The sequence below is a fragment of the Saimiri boliviensis genome, chromosome 8, assembly GCF_048565385.1.
Source record: "Saimiri boliviensis isolate mSaiBol1 chromosome 8, mSaiBol1.pri, whole genome shotgun sequence".
Classification (NCBI taxonomy): domain Eukaryota; kingdom Metazoa; phylum Chordata; class Mammalia; order Primates; family Cebidae; genus Saimiri; species Saimiri boliviensis.
Window position 1 is genome coordinate 28,820,591 of NC_133456.1, and position 15,109 is coordinate 28,835,699.

The 15,109-nt window shown below is 49.0% G+C and overlaps 1 protein-coding gene across 2 annotated transcripts in view; it reads right to left on the reverse strand.

Annotated features, from left to right (window-relative positions):
- The window catches only part of PDIA5 (protein disulfide isomerase family A member 5), a 127,345-nt gene that overhangs the window by 60,123 nt on the left and 52,113 nt on the right, over positions 1-15,109 (reverse strand). For both annotated transcript variants that reach the window (XM_074404235.1, XM_003941662.4), the window contains exons 9-11: positions 12,495-12,586; positions 12,309-12,380; positions 6,033-6,169 (exon numbers count right to left, since the gene is read on the reverse strand). In XM_074404235.1, coding sequence (XP_074260336.1) covers positions 6,033-6,169; positions 12,309-12,380; positions 12,495-12,586 — 301 coding nt within the window. The remainder of the gene's footprint in view (positions 1-6,032; positions 6,170-12,308; positions 12,381-12,494; positions 12,587-15,109) is intronic.

A 15,109-nucleotide genomic window follows, 5' to 3' on the forward strand; every position in this document is an offset into this window, starting at 1 on the left:
CCTCCACTATGAGTGGTGACCACCCCTGAGAAGGGGTGTGGGGTGGGGAGTGAGGGATTCTCACTGTCTGCACTACATTATTAATATTATTATTATTATTTTTAGACAGAGTCTCGCACTGTCACGCAGGCTGTAGTGCAGTGGTGCGATCTCGGCTCACTGCAATCTCTACCTCCTGGGTTCAAGCAATTCTCCCACCTCAGCCTCCAGAGTACGTGGGACTACAGGCATGCACCACCACGACCAGCTAATTTTTTGTATTTTTAGGAGAGATGGGGTTTCACAATGTTGGCCAGGATGGTCTCACTCTCCTGACCACGTGATCTGCCCGCCTCGGCCTCCCAAAGTGCTGGGATTACAGGCATGATCCATTGTAACTGACCTGCACTATATTCTTATGTAACCCTTGAACTTTGCACTGCTGATAACAAGAATGCTGTTAATATTATTCTTAAATTATTTGTGCAATTAGAAAATACAAGTGGCCACGTATAGTGGCTCATGCCTGTAATCCCAGCTGCTTGGGAGGCAGAGGCAGGAGAATCACTTGAGCCCAGGAGTTCAAGACCAGCCTGAGCAACACAGGGAGACTCTAGCTCCACAAAAAGAAATCCAAAAAATTAGCCAGGTGTGGTGGCCCATGCCTGTAGTCTCAGCTGCTCAGGAGGCCAAAGTGGGAGGATCACTTGAGCTCAGGAGTTTGAGGTCAGCCTGAGCAACATAGTGAGACCCTGTCTCAAAGAAAAGAAAAGGAAAAAAAACAAATAAATGAATAAATAAAATAAAATGACAGCATGAAGGCACTTTGTGGCATGATAGTTACAGAAATCTATACATGTGATTAAAAGGTCAGTGTTACGGTATGTTCATTTAACAAATAAAAGTTAAAAACAAGGGGAAAAATAAACGAAAAAGACTAGCAAGAATGATGCCAAAAAGTAAAAGAGAAAGTGGTTACCTCTAGGTAATGGGATTATAGGTAGTTTCTTTCCTTTATCATTTATGTTTTACTATACCTTCTAGATTTTCTACAAAGGTTATATATTGCTTTGAGAATAAGACAAAACTAAAAAGCTTAAAAAAAAAAAAGACAGCAGATAATCTTGAGTGTGATGGGGACCTGCTGCCAGAAACAGACCAGCTCCTGGAAAGCAGTCCAGACACCTGCTAGAGGCGAGTTGCGGCAAAGAAAACATCTCATCTCAGACCTGTTGCCAAGGAAAACAGGTCGATGTGTCAGAGAGTGCGCAAGGGTAGAGCCACGTGGTCCCCAAGATGCCCTGCAGTACAGGGGAGGGGAAGGGCAGGGGTGCTCAGGATCCCCAGCTCCCACATGGGTGTCCACGGGCCTAGCAGAGATGAGCTGCTCCTCCCTGGGATGTCCCACCTGGTCCCTGAATATCCCCACGTGAGCCACGCAGCTTGTCCTTCCCCTGCTAATGCAGGCCTGGAGTTACTAGAGAGGGACAAGAAACAGACAGTGACAAAAGGACACCCATACTCTGACTTCTCTCACACTGAACACTGCAGAAAAACAACAGGTGCCACAGGTGGCAGCACTCAGTGTCCTGCTCACACACCCTTTGCAGAGAGCATCTCTGTCACCCGCTGCAGGGTAGGAAAACTGGGCCTGGAGCTGCACGTGAGGCCCCACTGTGAGGACCAGAGGGAGGTCAGGCACAAAGCCTCGCTACAAAGGGGAAGCCACGCGCTAGCAAGAGAGGTTGCTCCGGGCCTTGGGCCCAGGCTCTGTCACCAGCAGCACCACAGACACACCCCTCTCAGAGCCCTCTGCTCACACTCAGCCTGTCCCGCCCAGGAGGCCTGGCCCAGCTCCTGGAGGACAGGACTGTGGGGCAAACCTGGCTGTAAATCTCAGTGTAGCCTGAGGCAGGACGGAGATCACCCATATGAAGGACCCAGTATTATGGCTCTCCCAGGCTCATCTATTTAGTGACAACTTGGGCATCAGTTGGGAGAGGCCGCTGAAGTATCTGCGGAGGATTTCTAAGGGACTCTCGCTGGGAGAGAGAGAGGGAAGGAAGACAACGGGGAGACCGGGGAGGCTGAGGTGGGAAGTGAGTGGCACGAGTGCTGCGAAGAGGGCGAAGGACCAGGTCCTCTGGCGTCTCCAGGTCAGTCATCACTCATGGTGATAGGTGACACAGAACGGGGAGGAGTGCCATGTGTCTTTCCTGTCAAGAGCCCAATAGGGCAGCCTCACAAGTGTCCCAACAGTTCCAGAAAGAGTAGCAAGTGACTTGCCTCTGGAACCTACGGGTGCCAGAGAACACCTCCCTGGGGCGGCACAGGTCAGGAGGAAAGCTGAAGACCCTTGCCTTTCCTGGCCTTTCTAAGCAGGACTGGGAAAGAAACTAACATTGACTGGGTACTCGTGATGGGCATAGAAGCAACAAAGCATACCAGCTTGGGCAACAAAGTGAGATCCCCATCTCTACAGAAAATTTAAAAATTAGCCAGGTGTTGGTGGCATGGCACCTCTGGTCCCAACTACATAGGAGGCTGAGGTGGGAGGATCACCTGGGCCCAGGAGGTGAGGCTGCAGTGAGCTGTGTTTGTGCCACTGCACTGAAGCCTGAGTGACAGAGCGAGACCCTATGTCAGAAAAAGAAAGAAAGAAAAGGAGAACAGAAAAAAAGAAAAGAAAAGAAAAAAGAAACACATAAGCAACACCGCAAAGAAAGACCATGGTTTTCTCTGGGGATCAGTATCAGGAAGCATTTTAATTTTCTTCTCTATACTTTCCTATATTATCCCATGATACAATGTACATGCATTGCTTTTATAATTAGCATAGAGTCATAAAAACTAAATTCAGCTTTTTAGTTTGAGCCCCACTATTTTGGTTTATTGGGATGCTTCAAAATGTCACTGCATGGTCTGATAGTTTAGCTGGTTAGCCTTTTCCCAAGGCTAAGCCTACCAAATGTGAAAGCATGCTTTTCAATAGTGTTAACAAAGTTGCTGATTAAAAACAAGTACATACCCTCTAGACAGACTCAGGCCAGATTCACAGCCACAAAGTATCCAGGGGATGCTTCCCCTCAGGGTAGCTCCATCCTGTCTGATTCTCCCCATCACAGTCAGGAAAATAGCAACTCATTTAGTCAAATGTCTTGATAAAAGAAAAAGATGCTCATTCATCAAGCCCAGCAATCTAAGAACAAACAAAGTAGCACACTCAGCGATCTGCAGTGGAAGTTGTGGTCTGCTATGTTGATGGATCCCAATTTGTTTCTGTAAGTCTCTTAAAATGGTCTGTCTCCAAATCACTCCATATTTGGCCTGGAGCTGACGCCTGGAACACTGTGATTTCCGGATTTCACCCTTTCTGCACTTAGGAAACCTGGGATGGTACTGCCGGTCTCTGGCCTCTTCACGTTTGTCCTTTACTCAAGGTCCCTCAAACATTGCAAAAGGACTTTCTCAATCACTGGGGCTTCTCGGAAGCACTTTGACACGAGGCACAAAGCCAGGCAGCTAAGACCTCTCTGCTCTCAGTTCACCTGTCCTGAGCTCCAAACTCCCTAGAAAGCATGTCCATTCCATCCCTTCCTAAGCTAAAGAGCATGCTCTTAGATGAAGGACTGTGTAGAAAGATAATTAATCCAGAGCTATCGCCATCTGATGGGAACATTAACAGGCAGCACATCAGGAAGCTAACCACATGCTTTTACCCTGATCCCTCTCACTCTGCCAGTCCAGCAGAAATAAACCCACACGTGCAGAGCCATGAAAGGCCAGGGGACTGGTGGGCTCTCCTGACTCGTGTAAAGAACTGGAAAGACAGACATATGGGGGTGAAGACGCTAGAGGTTCCCAAGGAGGAACTGAAAACAGCCAGCCAGTATCTGCCGTCACAGCAAGCAGGGTGATTTCAGCTCTAGATTCAACATAACTTCCTGCAAGCCTTGATGCCAGCAGCAGCTGTGAGTCCAGCCAGGGAGCATCTTTTATAGCTAGGAAGAGCACTGCAGTGCTGCCTGGCTGGCTCACAGTGGACATTTTTTTAGGTACCTTTACCCTCAGTGATGACCTCACCAAGGCCTTAGCGGACCTGAGGCAGACGCTTCTAAGCCCCTGCCACTGTGCCGTATCAGGAGAGGCCCACAAGATGGGGGGTGGGGGTTGAAACTTAGTTTTGGGGGCTTGTTTTGGTCTCTTTTCTAGGAACTCAGAAGAAGAAATACAGGAAACCTTTCCTTTGGATTCTCTTAAGAATTCAGCACGCGTAAGAAGGAAAGAGTTAGGAAAATCCATCGTGAGAGTACGTTTATAAACAATTCCCAGGCTAGCCAAACCCAGACCCACAGATACCGTGGGGAACAGGGAGGTGGGTCAGGAGGCCTGGCTCAGGCTCTGACTCCGTTCTTCCTGGATCCTGAGGCTCTTGAGGCCTGAGGCAGCTCAGGACCCATGAAGCAGTGGGCGGTCTGTGTCATTTCTCTATGTGACAGTCTCATCTGTAAAATGGGGCTAATCCTACTCACTTTGTGGCACTGTGAGTAAAATGAAAGATGACCCTTCAGGAAGACCATTTGTTATCGCCATAGGGTGACACACTGCTGCTGGCATGCGGACCCTATGATTGAGAGGAGGAATAACATTTCCTCCTCATGAAATATGCCTCTACAGACTAACCATCCTCACGCACTGTGACCTCGCAATTTCGGCCCTGCTCCGTGAGGCACTGACCTCTAGCTTTTCCCCTACAATCTCTTATTCACCGTACTCTGTGCCTGCGACTGCCATCCCCTGGCCTCACGAGGCCTTGTTTGCCTTCCCAGGGGCAGCCTTGTCTCTCTTGGAAGCCACCTATGGTCAATTTTCTACTCTCCATGGGAGTGGGAGGACACTGGCCCAGAAAACTGAGCCACAGGCCTTTCAGCCCTGTCGCAAGCATGTTTGACAGCACGTACAGCATTTTACTTCCTTGATTCACTGTGGTCATTTCAGGCTGAGACTGCAGCCAGGTGAAGCACACAGAAGGCATTCTAGATGCCAGGTGATCTGCAGCTCCAGCCTGGCCTCCCCACGCCTTCTCAGCTCCTGGGCAAACACAAGCCCCCCTGCGGCCTCAGCACCCGACCTCTTGTAAAATGAGAGGTGACTACTGCTCTAGATAATACCTTTTATTTTTAATTTAAAAAGTTCTTTTAGAGACAGAATCTTTTTTTTTTTTTTTTTTTTTTTTTTGAGATAGAGTCTCACTCTGTCGCCCAGGCTGGAGTGCAGTGGCAAAATCTTGGCTCACTATAACCTTCACCTTCCAGGTTCAAGTGATTCTCCTGCCTCAGCCTCCTGAGTAACTAGGATTACAGGTGTGGGCCACCATGCCCGGCTAGTGAGACAGGGTCTTGTTTGGTTACCCAGGCTGGAGTGCAATGGTGCAGTCACAGCTCACTGCAGCCTCAACCTGCCAGCTTCAAGCAATCCTCCCACCTCAGCCTCCTGAGTAGCTGGGACCACAAGTTGTGCACCACCATGCCTGGCTAATTTTTTATTTTTTGTAGAGATGGGCATCTTGCTGTGTGGCCCAGGCTGGTCTTGAACTCATGGCCTTAAACAATCCTCCCGCCGTGGCCTCCCAAAGTGCTGGGATTATAGGCCAGCACTCATATAAGCCCCTAATATGAGGCATCAGCCCTAATTTTCTTTCCAGGCTCGGTCTGTTCTAGGTAACATCTCAGGCTGCCTCCAGCTTAATTTCTCCAATTCATGCTGACTGGGAGGAAGCTGCTCAGAGCAACAGGTGGTGAAGCCTCACTGAACGCTAGCTAAGTGACAAGTGCAGCCTGACTGGGGCTTCTTGTTGTTTCCATGGCAATGGGGAGTGGGTCGTGCACACCGTGAGGATGGAGACCTTGCCTGTCACCGCTGCATCCCCTGGCTTAGCATGGGTCCTGGCATCCAACAAGTAAGTGCTTCTCGGGTTCACACTGCGAAACACCACGCTCATCCTACTCTGAGAGAGGGGAGGGTGTGCAGAGGAGGAGCAAAGTTCCACTCACATGGGGCGTGGAACATGACGAGGACAGAGGAGTGTTCCTTCACAAACTGGTCAAAGTCTTCATCGGTCAGGTGATAAACGGAGCCGCCCTCATCTGCCCAGGGAGTCTCAGGGACCTGGGGCTGTGGCGGCTGCGGACTGGAAGACCAAAAACAGGCAGAGCTCAGAGCAGGCCCTGGGGCCTGGGCAGCCCTTCTCATTCCAGCCCCCTGGACATGAAGCTCCCCACTGGCTCAGCATGGCCCCCTCCAGGGGCTCAGCCTTTAACAAACCAGGAATAACCCCTGTGGTAGTGTCATGGGGTGAGTGGTGTGGCCCTGCCCACCTCCACCTTCCCCGCAAAGCCCCAGACAGGAACCTAGTTGATATACTATTGCAAACAGTGGCTTCTGGCTACAGCTCTCTAGATAGCCTAAGACATCTTACTTCCTCCTGGGAATCTGAGGGCTTGTTAGCTTTCTCAACCTCTTTCAAACTTTCAGCAAACTGGGAAGAATAAATAGCAACAGTGAACGATGACCTTTGGAAATGCTCACTGTTGTGTTTAGAACTGCCCACTGGGCAGTGGAGGGGAGGAAGAGGGCACAGATGAGGAGGAGAGAGAGAAGCCAGGTACCTGAGAAAGATCAGATCTAGGCCCGCAAGGGGAAGCTGCCACATGGGGGTGCAGGAGAGTTCACCAAACAGCCTCGGGGGAAGGTCGCAGTGAGGGAAGCAAGGCTGAGGGTATGCTAACTATGACAGTGTGTACGCTACATCACGAATCCTTCCCAGAGGCCAAGAACCAACTTATTTAGTTCTCCCAGAAGCCAAATCAACTCCACCAGTCATCAGCTGCAAAACCTTAGGCAGCCGCTTGACCTCTCTGGAGCCTATTTCCACAGCATGACTGTGTGACGTCCTATGTCACCATCTGCTAGGAGAAGGGAGGCTTGCAGGGGCCCTCCCTTGCTCCAGAGTTCAGGACAGGGTGGCTGGCGGTGACACAATCTCCCTGCTGCTTTACTGTCACAAGTACCTTTGCCAGAGCACCTTAATTGCAGCTTTGAAAAAACCCTTGAGGATGACAAATGTGAAAAGACAACCATTGTGTCCCACCTTTGAGAGCTTACAGGAGGAAAACGTTTAAAGTTCAAGCAGCCAGGGCTGTATAATCCAGAGACAGCGAAGTGGCTGACATAGTGGAATCTGCCACCTCCCTCCGTCCGCAGAAGACCTCTCTGGCCCTTCTGACTGGGCCCCACTAGCTGCCACAGCCTCCCAGATCCCAAGAAATAGACGGAGGCAGGGAGAGGGCAAATCAATCTCAGCCAATGCATATCCAATGTCAGATGGGACTGGTGACAAAATCAAGCTTCAGAATGAATCACCAGCCAGACAATGGTCCCAGACAAACATCATACAATCTAGGTTCCTATACCTGGGCTCAAACAACTGACCCCTCAGAACACCACCAATTCCACTTCAGGGCAATTTATCTTTACAGTACACCTGCACACATACAAAATTATGTGCATCCGAAGGCATCCACTGCAAGTTATTTGTCATAGCGAAGACTGGAAGGAGGGGCTAGGTGAACTGCTGTCCATCTACACTAGGGAGGGCTGAGCACTGCAAAGAACGATGTTCTCTACACCGTGATGTGGACAGACTGCTGGAGATGGATGGAAGTCTAGAATTTGCTAACTTTTGCATTAAAAGGGGGGAGATAAAATATACTCATTCACATTTGCTAGTATCTACATAAACACCCTAAGAACATAAAAGAAACGGGTCTAAGTTGTAAATTCTAGGGTATGGGACGGAGAATAAGAAACAGGAAAGAAGTGGAAGTGAGGCTTTTGAATGTATTCCTCTTAAACATCTTAAAAAGCTGCCAGCCTGGGCAAAAGAACGAGATTCCATGTCTACAAAAATATGAAATAAAAAAATCAGCTGGGTATGGTGGCCTGTGCCTGTAGAGCCAGCTACTCAGGAGGCTGAGGCAGGAGGATCGCTTGAGCCCAGGAGTTCAAAGCTGCAGTGAGCTGTGATGGCACCCTCTGCCATCACACCTGGTGATAGAGAGAGACCTTATTTTAAAAATAAAAATAATTTAAAAAATTGAATTATGTGAATGTAATCGATTCAAAAACTAAATTTTTTAAAAGTCCAGCAAGAGTACAAATATGGGATGGAGAAGCCATGGCTTAGCAGGAGGACAGGCCCAGGAAGGAAAAAACCAGAGGAATGTCCAGTCAGACATGGAGGCAAATATACTCTAAAACCGCTAAAATAACCGTTCAAGAGTTTAAGAAAAAAACTTCCTGAGTGGAAAAAGCAGAGTAGGGGCTCAAGAACCACAGCCACACAGAAGACAACGCTCTGAAGGGCCCAGGTACCCACTGCTTGAGGCATAGCTACAGCCTAGGGCTGAAAACAGGGGGTTTAGCTGAAAACTGGAGTGGTCAGATCCTCAGATCCTAGGGCACTCTCCTCTCCTAACCAGGAGACGACTGGAAGTTTCTTTTTGGGAGAGGACTGCAGAACCGGGCACCATGGTAAAAGGATGTACTGGGAAGAGACGGACTGAGTGGGAGTCTGAACGCAAAGTGCTGAATGATGCTCTTCACTCCCTGCCTACCCCAGGCAGTGAGCTCCTTGAAGAGCACTCTCTCACCTCTTTACTAACTCCTGCACCCAATACACAGCAGACACCCAATAAATGCTCATTGAATAGAAGCATTCCCTGAATGAGGAGAAAATGGCTTAAGGAACTGGAAGTATTTAATGTGGAGACAGGACATAAGAGAACACAGTGGCTATCGTCAAATATTCCAAACTGCATTAAGAAAAGAAATTAAGATTTATTTTCTAGAGCCCTGAAGAGGAGAACCAACACTTACAAGTGGAAGCTTCAGAGAAAGAAACTTCACTTCGAGGTAAGTAAGAATGTTCTGTCTACTGCAGGGGAGAGGGAAAGAAGGCCAAACTGGGAGTCAGCAGACCCGAGCTTGAGTCCTGTTTCCTTCACTACCCGCAATCCAACAGCTTCAAACAGCCAAAAGACAGTGTATTTGTGGTCCTTTCTTTACTTGCCTCTCAGCCTCAGCTAGACAGAGAATAGGTGTGAGATGCTTTGTAATTTTATAAAGTACCACCCAAATGTTCCTAGATACCATTTATCACCTAAATCATAAGAGTCATTCAAGCGTGAATGGGCAACCTCAGAATGAGTCCAATGGGAGTAAGGAAATGCAAACATTGAAAGGAGGATGACTCGGGCAGATCTGATGACTTTATGTTCCCTTCCGATCTGCTTTCATGCGACTGATTTCATGAGCTCTGCAGTTTAGAGATAGTAATTGGTCCCAGGCTCCCTAGGACTGGGAGGACCATACAATCGGACCTTTGTCTAAGGGAGATATATGTGCCATAGATGAGAAGATGCAACTCTAACCACTACGAGTCCAGAAAACTTGATGTTTATAAATTCAGTTCAATTCTGGTTGGTATAAAGCTACACAGGCCAAAATGGCCCTGCCCAAAATGGCTTGCTACTTATGCATCCTTCCACCTGTCTGCTAGCCCAACTCACCAGTCTACACTCTTCAAGGGGCCAGTGAGATATGTGGCCATTAAGAGCACAAAAGGCACCAGTATCACAATCAATGCATCTACTCCAGAGCCCTCATATGCTCAGACGCCAGGGGCTGACTCCCTGCCCTGCCTCACCTGGTACCACCCTTCCCCAGCCCACCACCAGAGTCACGCACTGAAGGGTGGGACCTAGGGACTTCTCTCCTAGGTGTTTGAGAGCCATCTGGAGAATTAGCAGGGCTGGGCTCACCCTCATCTTTCTACACTTGTCTGCACAGAAGCCCTAAGCAGCTAAGGGCCATCGGAGAAACCTAGTGAAACAGGAAGGGTGAGGTCACTACTGCCCACCAGGATCTGAGGGGAAAATGGAAAAGGCTTAATACAAGTGGGACCAGAAAAACCCACATGCAGAGCTGGATCTATGTAGGGGAAATAATACCACAATATGCTATCTTTGGGTAATAGGGTTGGGGAGGACTTTTTGTTTAATCACACTTTTAGGTTTTTCTATAATAAGCCTATCTTAGTTGAGTATCTCTAAAATCAGAAAAGATTTTTAAAAATTAAGCCAGTTGGTAGCAGAGCAACGTTGCTAGCTCCTGCAGCGGCTAAGGCTGTTAACAACAGCTCCTTCCCTCCCATGATGGGAGATGGGGGAAAGTAGGAAGTGGGGATGTGGTGCCCTGGACCAGAGTCTGGAGGCAGCTGTGGGGTGCAGGCCAGCCAGAGCAATGCCTGTGGGGGAGCTGAGATGGGGTGTGCCGAAAGGAGAGGGGTGGGAGGATGGGGAAGGAGACTCCAGTGGGGAGATAATAGCCTGTTTCAAAAATGCCATTGATGTGCTCCCTTTGTCTAGGGTTAGCAGGCAATTCTGAACACTTTTAAAAAAACACACAAATTGTATCCTTCCAAAAAAGATATGAGGGTGTTTTGAAATCAGAAAAGGTTAGAAAAGGGAAAGAAAGCAGACAGATTTTATGCTCTGGTGACAAATGAGATTGCTATTTGTTGAGACATTCTCCCAAAGCAGAATGAGATGTGTCTGCCTGGAGGAGAGGACACGCTTATTATCAAATGAAAAAGGAAAACAGTAAAGCAAAGGTCCAGGTTAAGACAATGAACACATGATCATGGGCAGCAGCCTTCCCAGCGGGGGCTGGAAATGAGGTAGCTGATGGGGGCAGAGACGTGAGAATGCTTCCAAGAAATAAAAGAGGATGCGAACATGTGGTAGCACCTGTGTCTTATCTCCCGGGCCCCTGGGAGTAGGCAGAACAGAAAATGGAGATTCTTCACCTTTAGAAATCTAACAGTTTCCTGTGTGTGTGTGTGTGTGTGTTTTCTTTCCTGGTACAAAATTTACCCTTCTTTCCCATTTTGAAAATACACATTTTCAACCTCCATGTCTTTGGATAACTAATTCTTTAATCCTGGGGTTTGCACACTGTGTCCCTAAGGTAATGATGTCAATAAATATCCACTGTGCTGGCAGCCGGGGGGAAGGGCTCCGAGCAGAATTCAAGGAGGCTGAGCTGGACTGTCGGGGCTGCAAGGAGCTGGCTGGTGGCAGGGATCCATTAGGGCCCGCCACTGCCTACCAGCAGCACCACCCACCTCACTGTGCCTCAGGGACCTCACTCATAAAATGAAGAGAACGGTAACATCTTCCTTACAGTGCTGTTGGGAGGATTAAATGAGAATCCATGTAAAGTGCTTAGAACAGTGTCAGCCACTAAGGAGATTGGCTGTTGTTATTCCAATGTGTGTGCACAAATACCCACGAAGCAGCAGCGGCTGGTAAGTGCCGAACTCGTGACACACAGAGCGCAGCCGGAAGAGGGTGCGTGCTCAGTGAGGGTGGCCTGGGGAGGCTTCCAGAAGGGGACATCGTGAGCCTGTGGCGGAAGAGCTCGTGAGAAGTAGGAATGGGGTGATCCAGCAGGACAAAGCAGCAGGCCTAGCACAGTGGGGGCTCCAGGTAAGGGGGCAGCGGCCAACAGGGTGGTGCAGTTTGGCATTACAAGGATCTAATCACGTTATAAAACAAGGATCACAGGTTGCTCTGAAGCCACACCTGTGAGGGCTGAACAGCAAAGCACTCAGCAAACCTAAGGCAGAATATTTCTTAGTGCCTTCATAGCACCTAAGACAGTGCTGTGTTTGAAAGAAGTGTTCAACTGACAATTCTATTTTCAGAGAGACCTGCACTGGAAACTCTCTCAAACCTGGTATCCTGGGTGAGAAATACCTCTGTCCATCAGAAACTTGATGTAAAATGTGGGAAGATTTCAGAAAGGCCCTGACTATTCCAGAAGAGCTGACAGGCTTAGGCAGCCCCTCCCCAGTTTCAGTCCGTGAAGAAGGGAGGTAGGGGAGACAGACTCCCCACCCAACACACCAGGCAGGTCTGACCATCACAGGCCAAAGTCACACCAAATCCTCACAGATCCTGCAACCTAAATTCCCACAATCCCCACAATGACCTAGACTCGAGCCAGAGACAGCTGTGGGCCATACCACAATTCCCTGCCTCGTTCTCTCCCCCAACTACTACCAGCCAGAGCCCTGCGGCCCTCGGGCCCAGCAGATGCCCCACCCTCTGGATCCACGCCCCCCAACACACACACACATACACGCACACGCGCGCGCACACACACACACACACACACACACACACACACACGTGTGCCCCACTTACTTCTTCAGCCACTCCACGATGTCCTCGGCTGTGGACCCATAGTTGTCATACTGGAACAAGAACCTTCCTTTCCTGTGAAATGTGGAGAAACGACGTGAGCTCAGCCAGGGATGCAAATGCCACCCTGAGATTATGATCAATCACCAGGGAAGGAAGTGAGCTTTAGAAGGAAAGTGGGGGACATACTCGAAATAGCAGATGGTGGGGTAGCCGCGCACGCTGTATTCCTCCTTGATGTTTTCAAATTCAGAGGCGTGGACATTCATCCCAGCCAGCACCTGGGAGGAAGCGGAGAACAGCCGTGTGGAGCCTGTGCCCCACAGACACCCTCTGATCCACACCCATCTGTCCAGCTGCTCTCCCGCCAGAAAGACATACAGGACAAAGCCCCGCAGACCAAAGTGCATCAGAGCTGCTGGGAAACAAGGCCAGTGACGCCAGCCGGGAATCACCACCTGGGGCTGGAGAAAGCAGGCAGCTTGGCAGAGTGCTGCACTCCGCACACCTGCTCCCTCTGCCTCCCTGCGGGAAGAACCATCCCGGAGCAAAGCCAATGTTCTGAGGGTTGCGGAAGAAGCCTGACCTTGCCACCAAGTTCAAACTGCTCTCAGAGAGGGGCCACTGTCAAGGATGTGTTACGCCGATTTCTCTGCTCATGTCAACTCGGGTTGTATTCTTTCCTAACAAGTGGCTTTTGTATGCCCATTCAGCTCTGCACAACATCCTTAGACACCACCCTCCTGGATACCTCACGGTTTGCCCACCTAGGCTTGAGTGTGATGTTTTCAAACCTCACAGCTCATATGTGGCCACGGAGGCCATGTGGCTCTCATAACACAACATGAGAAAGGAGGTGCCTGCCTAACTCTCCTCCCTCCAGGCCGTGCTGTGCCTCCCCAGTGCTTCCTCCTGTTGGTGACCATTACCCACGGGCTGGCTGGATTATCGTCTCAGAATTCTGAACATATTCTGACTCCAGAGGTTTACCTGTCCACTATCCTTGAATGAAAAAGAATATTTTAGTAGCTGGGTAATATGATGTAGCTAAACACTAGGACCAACTCAAAGAATCCCCTAAAACTCCCTGTTTCCTGAAGCAGGAACCTTCTTCTCTAGGGATGGATCAGGAACTAGGAAGGAGGAGTCTGTAGAGATTAAAAACAAATTTTTTTTGGAGACAGGGTTTCACTCTGTCACCCAGGCTGGAGTACAGTGGCATGACCATAGCTCACAGCACAAAAGCGCTGGGATGACAGGCATAAGCCACCATGCCCAGCCAGGACTTTGAATCTGCTCTCACCAGAGAAGGTAGCTAGAATGGCCAGACACAGGAAGGCTGCTCCACAAAGCAGAGTGCCATTGAAGTGAGGGAAGAGTAAGTCAAAAAAGCCAACAGCAGTTGCAGAGGCAGAGAGAAGAAACCCTGCACAAAATCTTCCAATTCCATTGAATATAGGCTAAAATCCAACTCCATAACTCTAACTCCTGGGCTGAAGCAATCCTCCCACCTCAGCCTCCTCAGTAGCTGGACCACAGGTGTCTGCCACTATGTCCAGCTAATTTTTTTTTTCTTTTTGGTAGAGACGAGGTCTTGCTATTGCCCAGGCTGGTCCCCAACAACTCCTGGGTTCAAGCGATCCTCCCACTTCGACCTCCTGAAGTGCTGGGATGACAGGCATGAGCCACCATGCCCAGCTAGGACTTTGAATCTGCTCTCAACAGAGAACACAGACAGAATGGCCAGACCCAGGAAGGCCACTCCACAAAGCAGAGTGGCATAGAAGAGAGAAAAAAGTGAGCTTAAAAAGCCAGCAGCAGTTACAGAAGCAAAGAGAAGAAACCCAGGGAGCTGAACTTGACTGACAAATATACAAGGACACATAGCAAGAGAAAAATAAATAGTGGTCTCAGTGGACAATAACTTGATTGCAAAGACAGCTTCCCCCATGAGTCATGTGACCTTGGGCAAGTCACTCACCCTCACAGAGGTCCCTTGCTGGAAGACGTGACCATCACAGGACTCTTTAGAGAACTAAATGAGATGTCCTATGTCAGAGGTTTCAGCACAAAACTGGAGCTCAGTAACTGTCATGTTCCTTACTTTTCCTACCAAGTCTTCCTGATAATGGGAGCCACTGTGCCTCTGGCCTCTCCATCCCTAGAGGCACCTGGATATCTTTCCAATTGTCTCAAGTCCCTAGCACAAGGCCTCACATACAGCAGGTACACAATAAATGCTCACTAAATCACTGATTTTTTTTTTCCTAGCCCATTTTAGGATATAGCAAATAATACAGGAAGAACAAATTTGAATTGAATTTACTTGAAGCCCTGGAACGTGCTATAAAAGTCATTCTGCTCATTTCCCAGACTGCTCCAGTGGCCTGTTCCAGTAATATTTGTCTACTTTAAAAGTCCTTTTCTTTCTGCCTAATTGATCTCCCCAATGTCAGTGCACATTCACTACAGATTAATCTTACACGTCCTCCTCGCTCATTACATCACTTCCCTGCACAAAACCTTCCAATTCCATTGAATATAGGCTAAAATCCAGCTCCATATTCAATGCCCATATGGTCCCTATTTCATTTTTGAATCTTTCTTTCTTGCAAAACTCTTCATTGTACACCTGCTAGGGTCTATATTTTTTATTCTCCCAGGAACGAGACAGTTTGAGATTTCTGCACAGGAAGTTGGACCGTCTGCCTTCTCAGACATCTTGCCGAGCGCAGCAGCAACATGGCGCGGTGGCTGGAAGCATGGGCTCTGGACGCCTGGGTTTGAGTCCAAACTCTCCACGA